The following is a 15,061-nucleotide window of genomic DNA, read 5'->3' on the forward strand; positions in this document are numbered from 1 at the left end:
CCTCGTAATGTCAATGAATTTGGAACCTGGGCTAAAGCCATATTTAGGTGTTTATTATAAGATCGTAAGACTCTAGCTGAGCTACTCAAGCACAGATTCACTCCAGTGTGTTGAAATATCGATGAAATGTATGTAGGCCAAAAGCCTGAGATGGCTGGCCTAGTACAGGACGAGGAGCACAGTGTCCATTCTACAGCGGCTCACAATAATAAAGACCCTGTTCTCCTGCTTATGTGACGCTTTTACAATTTATCAAATAAATCGGATGCCTTCATTTCTACGGGCCGGCTGCACAGTAGTTTCCAGTGTAATAACAAAGCTGAACAAGCGTATCATTGTGGCCACAACTCAGAGGGAAGAAGGACCCCCAAGGTGCGAATTAATGATGATGTAATCAGGACAAACAGTTCGGTATGAGGGCGAGAGCAAGCAGACATTCAGAAGAAGGCACTTCACTTCCAACAGAGATCCCTATCCAAATACTTCAGAGCCTATACTATATATATTCCTTAAGCAAACAATCGACAGATCTGAAAAGACCCTCAGAATTCCTGTAAGCAACACGTATAACTCTTGGACCTTAGATATATATATTATTGTAGCTTCTGAAAAAAAAAAATACAATAAAAATAAAATATGTTTTGTTCATCAAAGGTCGTTTAATTCACTCTTTCGGTCTAGCTATCTGTGTGTACACTACAGGCTATTTCATAGATTTTTCCAACCCTTTCCATGGCTGTTGAAAATTTACTCTGGTCATATGCCAAAAATGAGAAGGGAAAGGAAGTTTTAATGGTTTGAAAACACTTTTTATTCTTGCAAAAAGCACCAGATAGGCAGTGGTTATAAAACTTTAACTGATCTGTGAAAAGGGGAAGCTACTACTGGGCCACATGTTCTTAAGTTAATTGCCTGGCTGCCTTGAGACGTCTATGAAAGTCTGATCATTAAAGAAATTGGTAAAACATTTCTTTGCCCTCAAAAATCTCAAGATGACGCAGGATCTGTTTTAAAAAGCTTTTCATTTTTTACTGTGGAGCTTTTTTATGAAACACTTCTTGATTGCTCAGAATTGTTGGTTTTTGGGATTTGCATCTCCAGCCCCAAAACAACTTTTGCATGCTATAAGTGACCATGGGAAGCTACAACATAGTAATTATCAATAAAGACAATTCTGTCATCAGTTACTCACTCCAAACCCACAAGACTTTCCTTAGTTCTTGCAGTAGCTCAAACGTGCTTGCACAACATGCAAAACAATTCATAAATAAATAAACCTTGCAGGTTCTCATGCTCTAAGCAAGAACTTTTGTGCTTCCGCTTACCATTTTGTATGCTCTATTCATGTGTGTTAATCAAAGGTTATATGTAAATAAAGCCTAAATTAAATCTGTTCATCGTATAAACTAGTCATATCTCGTATACTTGGAACGGCATTGTTACACCATGAAACAATTTTTATAAAAAGTTTGTTTCACTTTAAAGAAACAGATTAGCTTGTAAAAGTTGTTTTATTTTGTTTCATGAGCATTGTTAATGATATTTAAAAAGTAATGTGATTTTTTTTGTGTTCAGTATGTCAAACTTCATGAAGAAACTTTAAAAAGAATATTCATAAAGAATCATACTGTTTCTTTATTGAGTTTGACATGCTGAACACAAAAAAGTCATAAAAAATTATTACAGTAGCACCACAGAATTACACAAGAACCATAAAAAATACTAAGTTTAACAAATTGTTGTTACATTGTATAATGTTTTTTTGTTTGTTTGTTTTTTTGTTTGTTTGTTTTGACACATCCATTTGGGTGAATCACTCAACTTCCATTAACAATATCTTCATTTGTGTTTCGAAAATGATTGAGACTGAAAAAATAATAACAGATTTTTTCATTTTTGGGTGACTTCAGAGAATCGGTCGCCTGGGACAATGATTAATTATGCAGTTTAGTGTTATTAAACAAAATAATTGACCACAGAATGAGTGAAATATTTCTGAGCGTGGAGTAATAATGCATTTCAATAATTTTGTGTTAAAGATCAAACTTTCCAAAGCTTTTCTTCTAGTTCTCTCTCTCCTGTTCTTTCTCTCTACCTTTTAACTGCCTGGGTGAAACCGCTGTCGTTTGACTTAAAGCCAACTACAATTTATACTTTTTCATGGCTTTGCTGTTGCTTATAAGTAAACAGTGTTGGAATGTGAGAGAAAGCAGTTTGGAGTCATAAACAGCGCTGGCAGGGGGTTGAGTCTGGTTGATTGGAAGCACTCCTGGTGTAATTGTGGCCTAGTTAGACCTGATTGCTGGTCCTGTGTTTGGATAGCAAACTGCAGTGGTGCTGCTACAAATTACAGCCAGTCCATCCATGTGTACTTGAAGAGTTGTTGGGTCAAAGGCGTCGTGTGTTTAAGAACACCGTTTCAGGTGAGATGTGCAGGCCATGTGTTGGAGAAGAGACTGAATTTGGGTTTGTTCGCATATCAAAGACTGAAACCCCCAGTTCTGATGGTCCTTGCATGATATTAGAGGGCTTGCATGTGATTTGTGCTTTATGATACAAGAAAAACCAATGCAGAGAGACATTACCTATTTTTAGCCGAGTTGTCCCTTTTGCAATCGTGAATGATAAGTACCGTAATTATGCTGTCAAGCAAAGATTGACAATGAACATAGATGGCTGGCAGTGGCGTCAGGCCACAGGGTCATTTGCTGCTATTATTTGTAAAATGATCATACAGGAAATGGCGGTGACTATGCAATAGACGGCATCTTCTCTGCTGCGGCCGGTTTGAGTTAGAAACCATCTAGCGAACATGCATCCTTCATGAGTGTTTGTTTTCTGGTTTAGGCAGAGAATCCCATTCACAGATCAGTGCATATCACCGTAGATATTAACCAGGAATAGAAAAACGAATGATTTGGTTTGAATCGTTCGTGCATGCTGCAATCGCTCGGTGATGTCAGTGGTATCATGTTGGTCAAAGTGGTTAAGATCCTGGACTTGTGTCAGAACGGTTGCTGGATTAATCTGCACATGGAAGGACCCTTATTTTGCACATACGTATTTCTGGTTAGTCATTTGAACAACCCATAACCCCACGCTTTAAACTAGCTTTAAACTAGCACATTAAATATGCCACATCATTTGTGTTATAAATTATAGCTATGATTTGTTGATAAGGTGTGCTATTATTTTTCTAAGTGATTTGCTTTGTGGAAAATAATGGGGAGGGGGGGGGGGTATTTAATAAAGAAATAAGCCCCAAGAAGCTGTGGTTAACAGTGAATTTATAACAGCTACAACCCCCTTAGCAACTATAAATTCACTGTAAACCACCGCTTCACAGGGCTTATTGCTTTAAAAAAAAGTTATTCCATATTCCATATCAACACAAAAATGTAAATGTAAACAAAGATGTCTCCATGTTTGGAGAGTAATTTACAACAGCTTCAAACTCGACTCAACCAATCAGTATCAAGGACCGGAAATATCTGTTTTATAATATTTATTCTAATTCTTTGAGAATAGGGAAGTTAACACCACAACCATTACAGTAATGAGACGAATCACTTTCAGATTTTAATTTATATTTTTTTCAGCTGACGACATGTTTTATCTGCAGAAGAACGGTTCTCTTTGTGGGGTATAGATTAAGTTAACTAGGCCTACATGAAATTGCCAGACCACTGATTCGTCAAATCTGCTTTCCTGTAGTCTTTGTTCTTCTGTCTATTTTGTAGTAAGTAACGAATATACTTACAGGAAATGTAGTGGAGTAAAAGTAAAAGTTGCCTGAAATATAAAAACTGAAGTAAAGTGCAGATAATCCCCCAAAAATACTTAAGTACTGTAACAAAGTATTTTTACTTAGTTACATTACACCACTGAATGTTTATACAGAAAACAACTGCATGTATATTATTCATGGCAAGTCTTCATAAATGCAAGTTCTCCTTTTGTTCAACAGAAGTAAGAAAACCACATGTGCATGGAGTGACATGAGTTTACATTTCTGCTGCAACTATCCCTTTTACAATCAGCGAATTAAACATGTATGGAGAAATGAAGCTGAAGAACATTTGACGTGCTTTGTATCTCTTTATTCTGCTAATGGATTGCAAATGTCTCTGTATTGTCTTTCAGATGAAAGTGAGGCAGTAGACAGCATGTACAACACAGAGCCCAATCTCATGACTGGCGAGAGCGCAGAAGAGGAGACAGAAGACAGCATCATGTCCCCCGTTGCGGTGGGCCCCTCGTCCCCTCAGCCCTGCAATGAGGACTTCACTCCTAAAGAAGGCTCACCCTATGAGGTACCCGTCTACATTCCCGAAGATATTCCCATCCCTGGTGACCTGGAGCTCCGTGAGTCGTCTGTTCCAGGGGCTGGCCTAGGAATCTGGGCCAAAGTCAAAATTTGCATGGGAGAATGCTTCGGACCATACAACGGACTGCAGAGCGCCACGGTGAAAGAGACCACTTATGGATGGGAGGTACGTGGAGATGAGGTTTACATGTGGCTTTTTATTAGCTTTATCCTGAAGTTTGAAATTCTATTTTGCCCTGTCCCAAATTGTTCACTTGAAGTGGCTGTGCAGTCTAGCGGTCTTCTTTCAAATATGTCCATACTGGTTTGGCTGACTTGTAAGTGATCTAGGACCCATGAAGATTACGAACAAGCAACATTACTTCACCAAAGTGTGGACTCATAGGAGGTCTGCAAGGGTCAAGTGCGCCATTTGAGACAGAACCTTAGTTTAGACTCTGAAGATAAACAGGGACTTCAAAGATTCAAGGGCCGATTTGAGTGGTGCGTGTGGGTAAGCCAACCCTGCGGTGACTAGCTCATAGCCTGTGGGAAAGACATGAGCACATTATGGGGCAAAGATGCTCATGTCTCTGTTTTTGTTTTTTTTCATTTCCCCCTTTTCTTTTCCATCCTTCCCTGAATTGCATTTAATGGTAGTTTTCAAAACCCTGATTACTGAAGATATCAGCTTTTCTCCTCTGCCTACGTCTATTAGAATACACTCATTTGGTCACGCCACATGATACGGGTTATGGGAGACGCGTGGCATTTGCATGGAGCCATATTGAACTATTAATTTTCATTTCAACATGACATTGGAGGATATTGAAGTTGCTTCGGAAAGCTCATTAGAGCACATGCTGATTCCCCCCACATGACTGATCAGACGTGAGCCACTCGCTCTCTCTCTCTCTCTCTCTCTCTCTCTCTCTCTCTCTCTCTCTGTACTCGACTCCACTGATATATACCATTACACTCATTTAGAATTACACATATGAGCAGGGGCAGCCAGAAACATCGTCCTGGGCCCTGTGATGGAGGGGGCCCACTGAGGTCCCGTATATCATAGCTTACTCACTGGGAGTGCATCGTGCAGTGGACTTGACTTTAAATTTGTATCGCAATGAATGAACTGGGAGGTAATATTTTTTTTTGCGATTTTTAATATCTCAAAGAACCATGCTAAAAGTTATAGTATATATATATATATATATATATATATATATATATATATATATATATATATATATATATATATATATATATATATATATATATATATGCTAATATATATATATAAACCTTCCTTTGAGATAATAACTGGACAGCACTTGGTGAATTAATGTACAACTATAATTATATAGTGCATACTTCTTCACATACTTTTTTGCAGTATGCAGTACACTAGCATTACAAAATTAGTAGCATTACTGAAACGTAATAATCTGTTGAAAGGCATCAGCTTCACATCATGCTTTCATACAGGAGGCTTTTTTCCCTCAAAAATATTCCTATTTCTGTTTTCGACTTGCCTTGCATTTTAGCTGTCTTGCTGCTTTGCGTTGGAATCTCCACTAATGATGCTCATCAGAATCCGACACCAGGAGAAAGCTTCTCTCTCTTTCTCTCTTTCTGTCTATCTCTCTGTCTGCCACAACGCTCAGATTTCAGCCCTAATTTACACGCTCAAGTACTTGGGATTTATGTTTTATAAAGAGTACACTCAAGGCCCTGGTTGACAGCATAACGATTGACAAGGAGCACATCTATGGGTATTTGCTCATACACACACACACACACACACACACACACACAGAGAGAGAGAGAGAGAGACATAAACACACACTTGCTAAAGACCGGGGAGACATCTGTTGGACCATCTGTGACAAACCATCTATAAAAATGATACTTGTTAGCAGCTGCCGAGATGAGGATGACAGCGTTGCCTTCATTTTAGGATATTCTGTTTAATTGAATTATTTCTCTTTTGTTGATTTTTTTTATCTTTTAAAAATCTTTCTCCAATCCTAGCTTAGTATGCAGACAACTAGAAGTATAAAAAAAATAAAAATAAAATAAACTTACTGTTTACATCGTGAATATGTGGCAGATTCAAAACATTGTTCTGTTTGTTTGAGAATCCTCACACAGCAACAACCAATAGCGTGACTTTGGGGCGGGGCTATCTGTTTGTCCAGCCAATGACAGGCAGGGGGAGTGTTTGGGAAACATTTCTGGATTTCTCTTTGTTGCTGCTGATTGTGCAGAAACCACACACTTCACCTTCAAGGGCTGTCATGTGGCAATTATTTTGCTCATGTCTGGGGCATTAAATGTTTTACTTAAAAGAAAAATTAAAACAATCAGTCCCTATCACTGAGAAACGTCAAGCTCATAAAACATCTGCATCTGGAAAAATAAAAGAACACATCTAAGCACCGTTCGCTGTGGTTTTAGAGTTCTGTGCTCTTACTAGGGATAGTCATAACAGTCGGACATAGATAGCCATCGCTGCTGTCCCTGTGGACCTGGACTCGGCTACGTCACCACATCGCCCCGACCCTTAGACAAATACACAGAAGGGAGAGCAGAGCAGCTAAGAGCAAAGAGAGTCAGAGGTGTTAATAGAGCAGGATTACAGAGCGGCCACAACGGGCCAAACACAGACAGATATCCAACGAGTGTTTGGATGACGGATGTACTCAGAGCTCACATGGTTTCTCATGACTGAAAAACATGCATATGCCATAACCAATGTCATTCTCTGGGTTTCCGTCTGTGGTACAATCATGACTTTTCCATATCTTAGGCTATAAAGGATCAAAACACACACGACCTTCGATGCTTGAATTCGTAGTTTTATGGTTGATAGCAGAATTCACTGTTGTTACAACTAGGGTGTGTGCTAACGTAGGAATAAAGAGCTCGAGGAGGGTCTAGAACAAATGAGGAGTTTACTCAACACTGAAGGAGATAACAGACAATATACTACACTTTAACATCATTACATCACAGTAACAGCATTATACAATCACGGACAAGGAAGAACTGAACAGACCTGGTAGTTAAACACACAGGAGGTAATGAGGGAACAGGAGACAGGTGGGGAATAATCAATTAAAAAAACAAGAACAGGAAGACCAAATTAGGAAACCGAAAGTTCATAAACGTAACAACTGTAGCTCTGTTACAGAAATCCAGTGAGCTGCCTTGTTGTTGACTGTCTTCACATGAAAAGAACCTTATAAGTGAACTCTTTGAAATGCTCTACACAAGCAGTATCTCCACACACCACACAAATACAGCTAAGTAATTGTATAGAACACACACACATTAGGTTAAATGCAATTTTCAGTACAAACTGAATATAATGTTTCATGACATTTAGTTGTGATTTAATTAAATGCATTACAGTGTAAATTGATATTAAATGCCATTTGAAATTAAGCAAGACTCTATATGTAATTTCATTATAACATGTAAATAATTATATACACTATTGAGATTGAAATATGGTTAAAGTTTATTGACAAAAAGACTGTCAAGCATTGCAAAATATGCATTAATGTTATTTCTATTGAAACGCGTATGCAATGTATTCAAGTATGTTTGCAATTACACAATTTTAATGATGAGGTTACAATGTAGTCCATTTAAAGCATGAATATTTCTATATTTGTTGAGGAACTCAACAAATGCACAATGTTCACATTGAATATATAAATATAAACATATATATATATATATATATATATATATATATATATATATATATATATATATATATATATATATATATATATATATATATTTTTTTTTTTTTTTTTTTTTTTTTTTTTTTTTTTCTTATCTTAAACAGCTAAACCAGAAAAACTTAATTGTTTTATTTCAGCAGTATATAACACATTTTTCTCTCCTCATCTGGCATTTCAAAGGGGTTATTTTCTCTGAGCATTTTTGGATCTCACTACATGCAACAGTCATGAATATGCCCTGAAATCCCGTCTTAACAGGCAGCTCACTAGTTTTTCGGACACAGCCGATGTCTGACAGTGTTTTCTTGCTGCTGCAGGTGTGGGTTAATGAGAAGAGGCTGCAGGTAGAACAGGAAGTGCTCTTCTGTCTGTTCCCCAGGCTGTCCTGTCTCGACTGAAGAAGTGTTAACTCAGATTCATTTCAGCGAGACGGACAGCTCAATCTCCGAGATGCTTAGCCCCAGGGCTTCACTCCCAGAGACACTCTCTCTCTACACACAAAGCACTCCTCAGGAACAAGAGACAGAGCCCTTCTATTTAAAAGCCATTATGATTCCCTTTATCACAACATATTATAACACCGACCCCGGACACAGACGCTTTCAATCAGATCTGTTTCTGAGCGGGACTCTGGGGTCCCGGAGAGGAGGGTTTGTAGCCAGTGGCCCTGTTGGCTTAGGGGGTGGATGGTGTGATGGCACTAGCTGGGGTATTGACAGAAGTGCCGAACACACTACAGAACGTGAGACGGGACGCTGGCAACCCAACGTGAGATGCTGTCAGATTAGATCCATAGGGGACCGCTGTCACCGAGCCTGTTTGTGTGTGTGTGTGTGTGTGTGTGTGTGTGTGTGTCCGTCTACTGCCAGACAAGACTAAAGGGGACAGAGTGAACACAGGACATGTGTGTCTGTTTCTGAGTTATCCATCTTCCTTGAGACAATTACTGACAGGAAGTTTCAACAAGTGCAAGAGAAAAAAACAAACAAAAGAAAAACATTAGAAATGACAATTAATTTTAATTTGAAGTAGAAATATATTTAACTGCATTTTAAAGGGATAGTTCACACAAAATTGTCATAATTTATTCACCAATGTCATTTCAAACCATAATCAAACCAGTGTTATATGTTATATGTATATAGTTTTATGTATATACTATTACACTATGTATTAATAACATGAATCAGCTTGTATTTTTATATTTTTATATTTTATTATTTTTTATTTTATCATTTATTTTAATGTAATTTTTTTATCAGTTTGTTATGTGCTTTTTTCATGCATTATTATTATTGCAGTACTTAAATTAAATTAAAAAAGGTTTTGATGTCAGTCCAAAAAAAAAAAAAAAAAAAAAAAAAAAAAAAAAACATAAATTATATAACGTTCACAGGAATAAAATACCAGTTAAAATATCATTCAAATAGTTTTTGGACTTCCACCAGGGAAGTGATACTTAATTATAGTATACACACTTCTGGCATTCCCTCCATAATTATGATTGGTATTTAAATATACTTGAATGAATGTGCTTTAAACTTTCCGAACAGTCTTTTATTTCACTCTTCCTCTGGTGCATGCAGGGAAAATCTGCTGATCTATTTCCATGTTAATAAAAAATAAAAAAATGAGGAGATTTTATTCAACAGTGAAACAAAAGAAACAAGGTATGAGGGAATCAGAGAAGGAGAAGGCCTGCGATGGCATTTCTTCAAACCCCAGATAAATGATGTGTACACATGCCGAGCCCTGCCAGTGTCAGCGGGTGTGGTGGATTCGATGTTAAACCCGGTTTGACCTCACTGATGCAGTTTAGTGTCATTTATCAGCAAGTTTCTGTACCCATCCCTTATGTCCTGATTAACACTCTCAGAGGTTTGAGAATCTTAAGAAAACGGAAGGACACAGACTCAGACTGTTTTTGTAAATCAGCATGTAATAGTCACTCCAGTGACGGTTTAGGGGCGGGGTTAGGTGCAGGTCATTCGTACAAATTCATACAAATACGTATGATTTGGCAAAGATTTTATGAATTTGTACGAGTGTGGTCGTACGAATTCGAACGTATAAGCCACCTCGTGAAAAATGTACGAATTGCCGTGAGATGTGGTTGGAACAATCCAGTCATAAGCTGTGGTAAGAGACTGCAGTGATAAAAAAAATAATAAAAAAAAAAGTATTATTATAGTATTATTATTATAATTTTTTTTTTCTTAAAATCCATGTAAAATAATACAAAATAAATGAATTAGTAAGCAAGTAAAGAAATAAAACAAACAAGGGCTATTGTCATAGCTAGAATTTCTTGTATAGTAAATAAACTAAATTGATATAGATAATATTACAATGATTCAAAATCATTTAACAAAAGCATAGCTGGATTGAAAATGTACATACATAAAACTACATAAATAATATTGTAAATATACTAAATAATATTGTAAATATACTAAATGATATTGTAAATATACTGGTTGGGAAAAAACAAATTCTGATTATATTTACCCCATTTTTATTTAAAAATAAATAAATAAATTATAATTTACACACATATTGAAATTTTGTTTTTATGAGCAAACACAGACCCTCTCATATAAATAATAAAAAGTGAAATCTGTTACTGATTGGACTGAAAGATCTTGTCCTCTCTGTATGTCATGAATGTGGTTTTACAGTACATGAAATGTGTGCTTCACCATTAACCTCCGCTTCTGTTTCACAAGATCTGCGGATCTCAAGACCATGACTGTGATCTGTTTTCATCTCGATGGCACAAAACCTCAAAGGCTTTGACCTAGGGATGACTTTGCTGCAATGCAAACTTTCTATTTGCCTTCATGACACAAGGTACTTTTCCATATCAGCATTATTCATCCCGCTGAAAAAAATCTCACCCTCGCTATTTTCTCATATTTGCCGTGCTGTTGGCTCACTGATACCTGCTGCTGGAAGTGTTCGCTTTGCACCTTTGGTCTACGTGACCGATGTTTGATTCTCCATGGTTGTTCCTCATATTTTTGCCCGGCTTCCTTTGTTTCCTGATCCGCCTCTGACAGGCAGCTTTCATGCCCGTAGTTGACTCTGTTTGTCCTTGTGCTAACATCCCTCTTGACTTGAGCGCCGCGCCTCGGCGCTATCGGTCCTGACCCTGCCTTTCACCTCTCTGTTTGCCAGGCTTTGTGCTGAATTTTTGAGCTGCTAAGTATTTGTGGAGATACTCCATCGGCACAGTTACAACTTGTTTGCTCAATTGGTTAAAGATCTTGTGAAGAATGTACAGAGAGGGTGCTGCAAAGGTGAACAATGCTAATGGTTTTTGGAAAGACTGAGAACCACTGACAATTAGATTGGTGATTTAAAGAGATGATTAAAAAAATGGTTTAACGTTTGAGGGGAAAAACAGTATTGCACATATTTTTAATTAACTAATTAAGTAAATGATTCCACAATTTTCTTTTGAGAGGGGAACTATCACTTTAAAGTTTCACTTAATTCATTATTTTGTGTTCGTGTAGCTCAATTGGTAGAGCTTTGCTTTATCAAGCGCAATGTTGGGGGTTCGATTCCCCGGGAACACATGATAGGGAAAAACTGATAGCCTGAATGCACTGTAAGTCACTTTGGATAAAAGCGTCTGCTAAATGCATACATTTAATTTTATTTAATTTTTTTAATTTAATTTTCAGACCTTAATGCCCGGGCTCATACATTGTACAGATATTCTCACTTGATGACCCACGTGGCACTTATGTCTCCTGACCAGCTTTACATCATTGAGAGCCAACCTTTGATTGTGCACAAAGAGAAAGCTCAAGACAAAAACACTGCAATACCTTCCACTCACAATCATTGTATGGAGGTTTTAAACATGTCATTAGCCAATTTCATCCAACTCCCCCAGTTTCAGAGCACTTGAGTAGGACAGATTACACCTAATATTAAACATATGGTCCGTGTCGCTGCGTCTACACCAAAGGAGTATTTTAGGAGCTTAGAAAGATGCCTGCCTTCCTGACGTCTTACCGAAACATTGTCAATTATTCGCAGGAACACAGTAATTGATAGTGGGCAGCAAATTAAATGTCAAGATTTATTAGTGCATTGATGCCTTATCATTTGTTCATTACCAATTACCCCATCTGTTAATTAATCTTGCACTTTAATGAAAATCATTCATGCAGCCGGGCAATTACAAGGTCTTTAATTCGGGTTTCTCATCTTTCCTTCTCTCCATCTCGCTTATCATTATTAGTGGTGTTTACTAAGGCAGATATTAATGCAGTTAATATTGCTTATATTTTATTTGAACAAACCAATAACTCTGAGTTTTAAACTGAAAAAGTGGGTGATCGCTGCTCTGTGTGCATTATTTACACTGGTTTCCCAACCAAGTACCAGGTGGATCGCCCCGTGACATTAATCAAACCTTCCCGTAACCTCCGAGCAGGTTAGTGGAGGCCTGTGAGTGGAAACCCATCATTCACGCGTGTGTTGATGAATAGGCCCATCACAGTCTCTTGTGCCCCGAGGCCGCGGCAGACACTGCCTTCTCTCTCCACTACACTGAATGATCACGTTTGTCTGGGATGTTTACGTTGCTAATTACAGTGATATTTTCACATTGGTAGTGTGTATTTGTCTCTTCGTCCCGGAGTTAATCAAATTCGCGTTCAAGTCAGTGTTTTCAACAACTTAGTGTTTTCTTTACAGAAGCTAAGATCGATGGCTCCTACAGTCTGTTTTAGGTTGTACTTAGGAACTCATTTGTGCTTTTGACACAGGGGCATTGTCAGGAAACGGCGCCTTTCGTATATGAAAAGGTTACAGCTGAAGCTCATCATATTTATAATATCTCCTAAAGTTCTAGATTATTTAATCCCTGTCACAGGAAGTTTGGAATTCATGTTATTTATCATTTGAATAGACACAGTGTGCACTGTAGTAAAAAAAAAAAAAAAAAAAAAAAAAATATATATATATATATATATATATATATATATATATATATATATATGCATTTGAGTTTAATCTTAAAAGGTTAAAAATTATCTTTAATATATAATAACAGATCAAAATTACTTAAAGCCTTTTCCTTTTTTCTTTCTTTCTTTCTTTCTTTCTTTCTTTCTTTCTTTCTTTCTTTCTTTCTTTCTTTCTTTCTTTCTTAAATTTATTTTACAGTGACATTCAGTCCTCTTACATTCAAAATGCTTTGGGGTTGATTGTTATGGGGTTGTAAGTAAGTTTTTATTTATTTATTTATGTATTTATTTTACAATGACCATTCAGCCTTGTTACATTCAAAACATTTTGGGGTTGATTGTTAAGTAAGTGCTTTTATTATTATTATTATTATTATTATTATTATTATTATTATTATTATTATTATTATTATTATTATTATTTATTTATTTATTTATTTATTTATTTATTTGTTTGTTTGTTTGTTTGTTTATTTATTTATTTATTTATTTATTTATTTTTATTATTATTTTGTTTTTGTTTGCAATGACCATTCAGCCCTGTAATATTCAAATTGTTTTGGGGTTGAATGTTGAATATATATATATATATATATATATATTACATGACATATTGTACATGAATACAAGCTTACATCATAAAGAAAATGATCTTGCACTGTCATCTGATTTAAAAAATATATGAAAAGTGTACATATTTAAGCTCCACCATCCCTTAAGTGAAAAAAAGGATATGTAGTTTTCATCCTGGACACCACCCTCTTTTTGTTGGCCCTGAATGTTTTCAGATCATTACAGCTCAAAATAGATGCACAATACTGTTTCGATTACCAACCATGATGGAAATATAACATGGAAGTAATACATTCGTATCCAGTAATAAATACATTCATAACCAGACCAGAATAATAAAGGTGTAATAAAAAAATCTCTTAAGTCATTCAAAGTTCAGCTCTTTGTCATAGCTAGAGCAACACTCAAGAGCCCCAGGTGTGCCATAATGTGTGTGTCTCTCATGTGTGTTATTCTTTCCTCAAGACGACGATGTGAAATAACAGTCATTTAGGAACCCAAAGACAATGACGACATTCTGTATAACTGTGAAGAAATGTTACATTTGTCATTATTCTGGAAAGGAGACTTGGCCCATTCAACAGCGGTCTCGTCTTTCTTTGAAACCCAACCGTGTGTCAGGTTGTGGTTGAGTCGTAGGAATAATGACTGTTTCTGTGCTTGTGCAGCCTAACCCATCCCTGTAAATCTGTCCTCCTTCTCTGTAAGACACATTTTTCACACTAATTTCCATCAATGACACCACTTGCTTTTCTAAAGAGCCTATTTAAAGATGACCACGGGTCCAAGGCCGGTGCATGTATGTTATGCCACACGGAAACAAAGTAAGCAGGAAACGTCACCCGTCATGTTTTCTTAATGGCTGCCTTGAGAATAGTGGTCAGATCAGTTTTTTATATAACATATTTGGACTAATTTCTTTGTAAAAACATATTTTTTGGTGTTTCATTACTGCACTAATTCAGTAAAACAACACCTCATTTGTTGAGAAAATATCAGTGTGTGTTAGACGTCTAGGGCTCGGAGGGCCCAAGTCACTACGAATCCTGTTTGCTAATGGATCACAAGAATCTTTCTTTCTTTCTTTCTTTCTTTCTTTCTTTCTTTCTTTCTTTCTTAAATGCTCTAAAATAAGCACTAATTAAAGACATACACTTATTAAAGACATTACACGCAGAACTATGTGACGTGAGGTCAAGAGACATGCTAATCATAAAGTGCTCAATTTTCTTTAATAACTACTTTTCTTTGTCTTTGATTGACGTGCTAGAACCAATGAGGATTGTTCTTGCATGCCGAGCAATCAGTTTTTGTTTGACGTGCTCTATGTACTGTTTTTGAGTCGATCAGTGTTTATATGGGAATTAAAGCATCCATATCATCAGTCCACATAATCACAAAAAGCAATTGTGTCTTTTTGGACAGACTGGTTAAACCAT

The 15,061-nt window shown here is 36.7% G+C and overlaps 1 protein-coding gene across 6 annotated transcripts in view; it reads left to right on the forward strand.

Moving 5' to 3' along the window:
• LOC113097232 (PR domain zinc finger protein 16-like) overlaps positions 1-15,061 on the forward strand; it is a 204,588-nt gene that overhangs the window by 61,680 nt on the left and 127,847 nt on the right. For all 6 annotated transcript variants that reach the window (XM_026262438.1, XM_026262442.1, XM_026262439.1 and 3 more), the window contains exon 2: positions 4,144-4,493. In XM_026262438.1, the coding sequence (XP_026118223.1) occupies positions 4,144-4,493 (350 nt within the window). The remainder of the gene's footprint in view (positions 1-4,143; positions 4,494-15,061) is intronic.

The sequence above is a fragment of the Carassius auratus genome, unplaced genomic scaffold, assembly GCF_003368295.1.
Source record: "Carassius auratus strain Wakin unplaced genomic scaffold, ASM336829v1 scaf_tig00216160, whole genome shotgun sequence".
Lineage (NCBI taxonomy): Eukaryota > Metazoa > Chordata > Actinopteri > Cypriniformes > Cyprinidae > Carassius > Carassius auratus.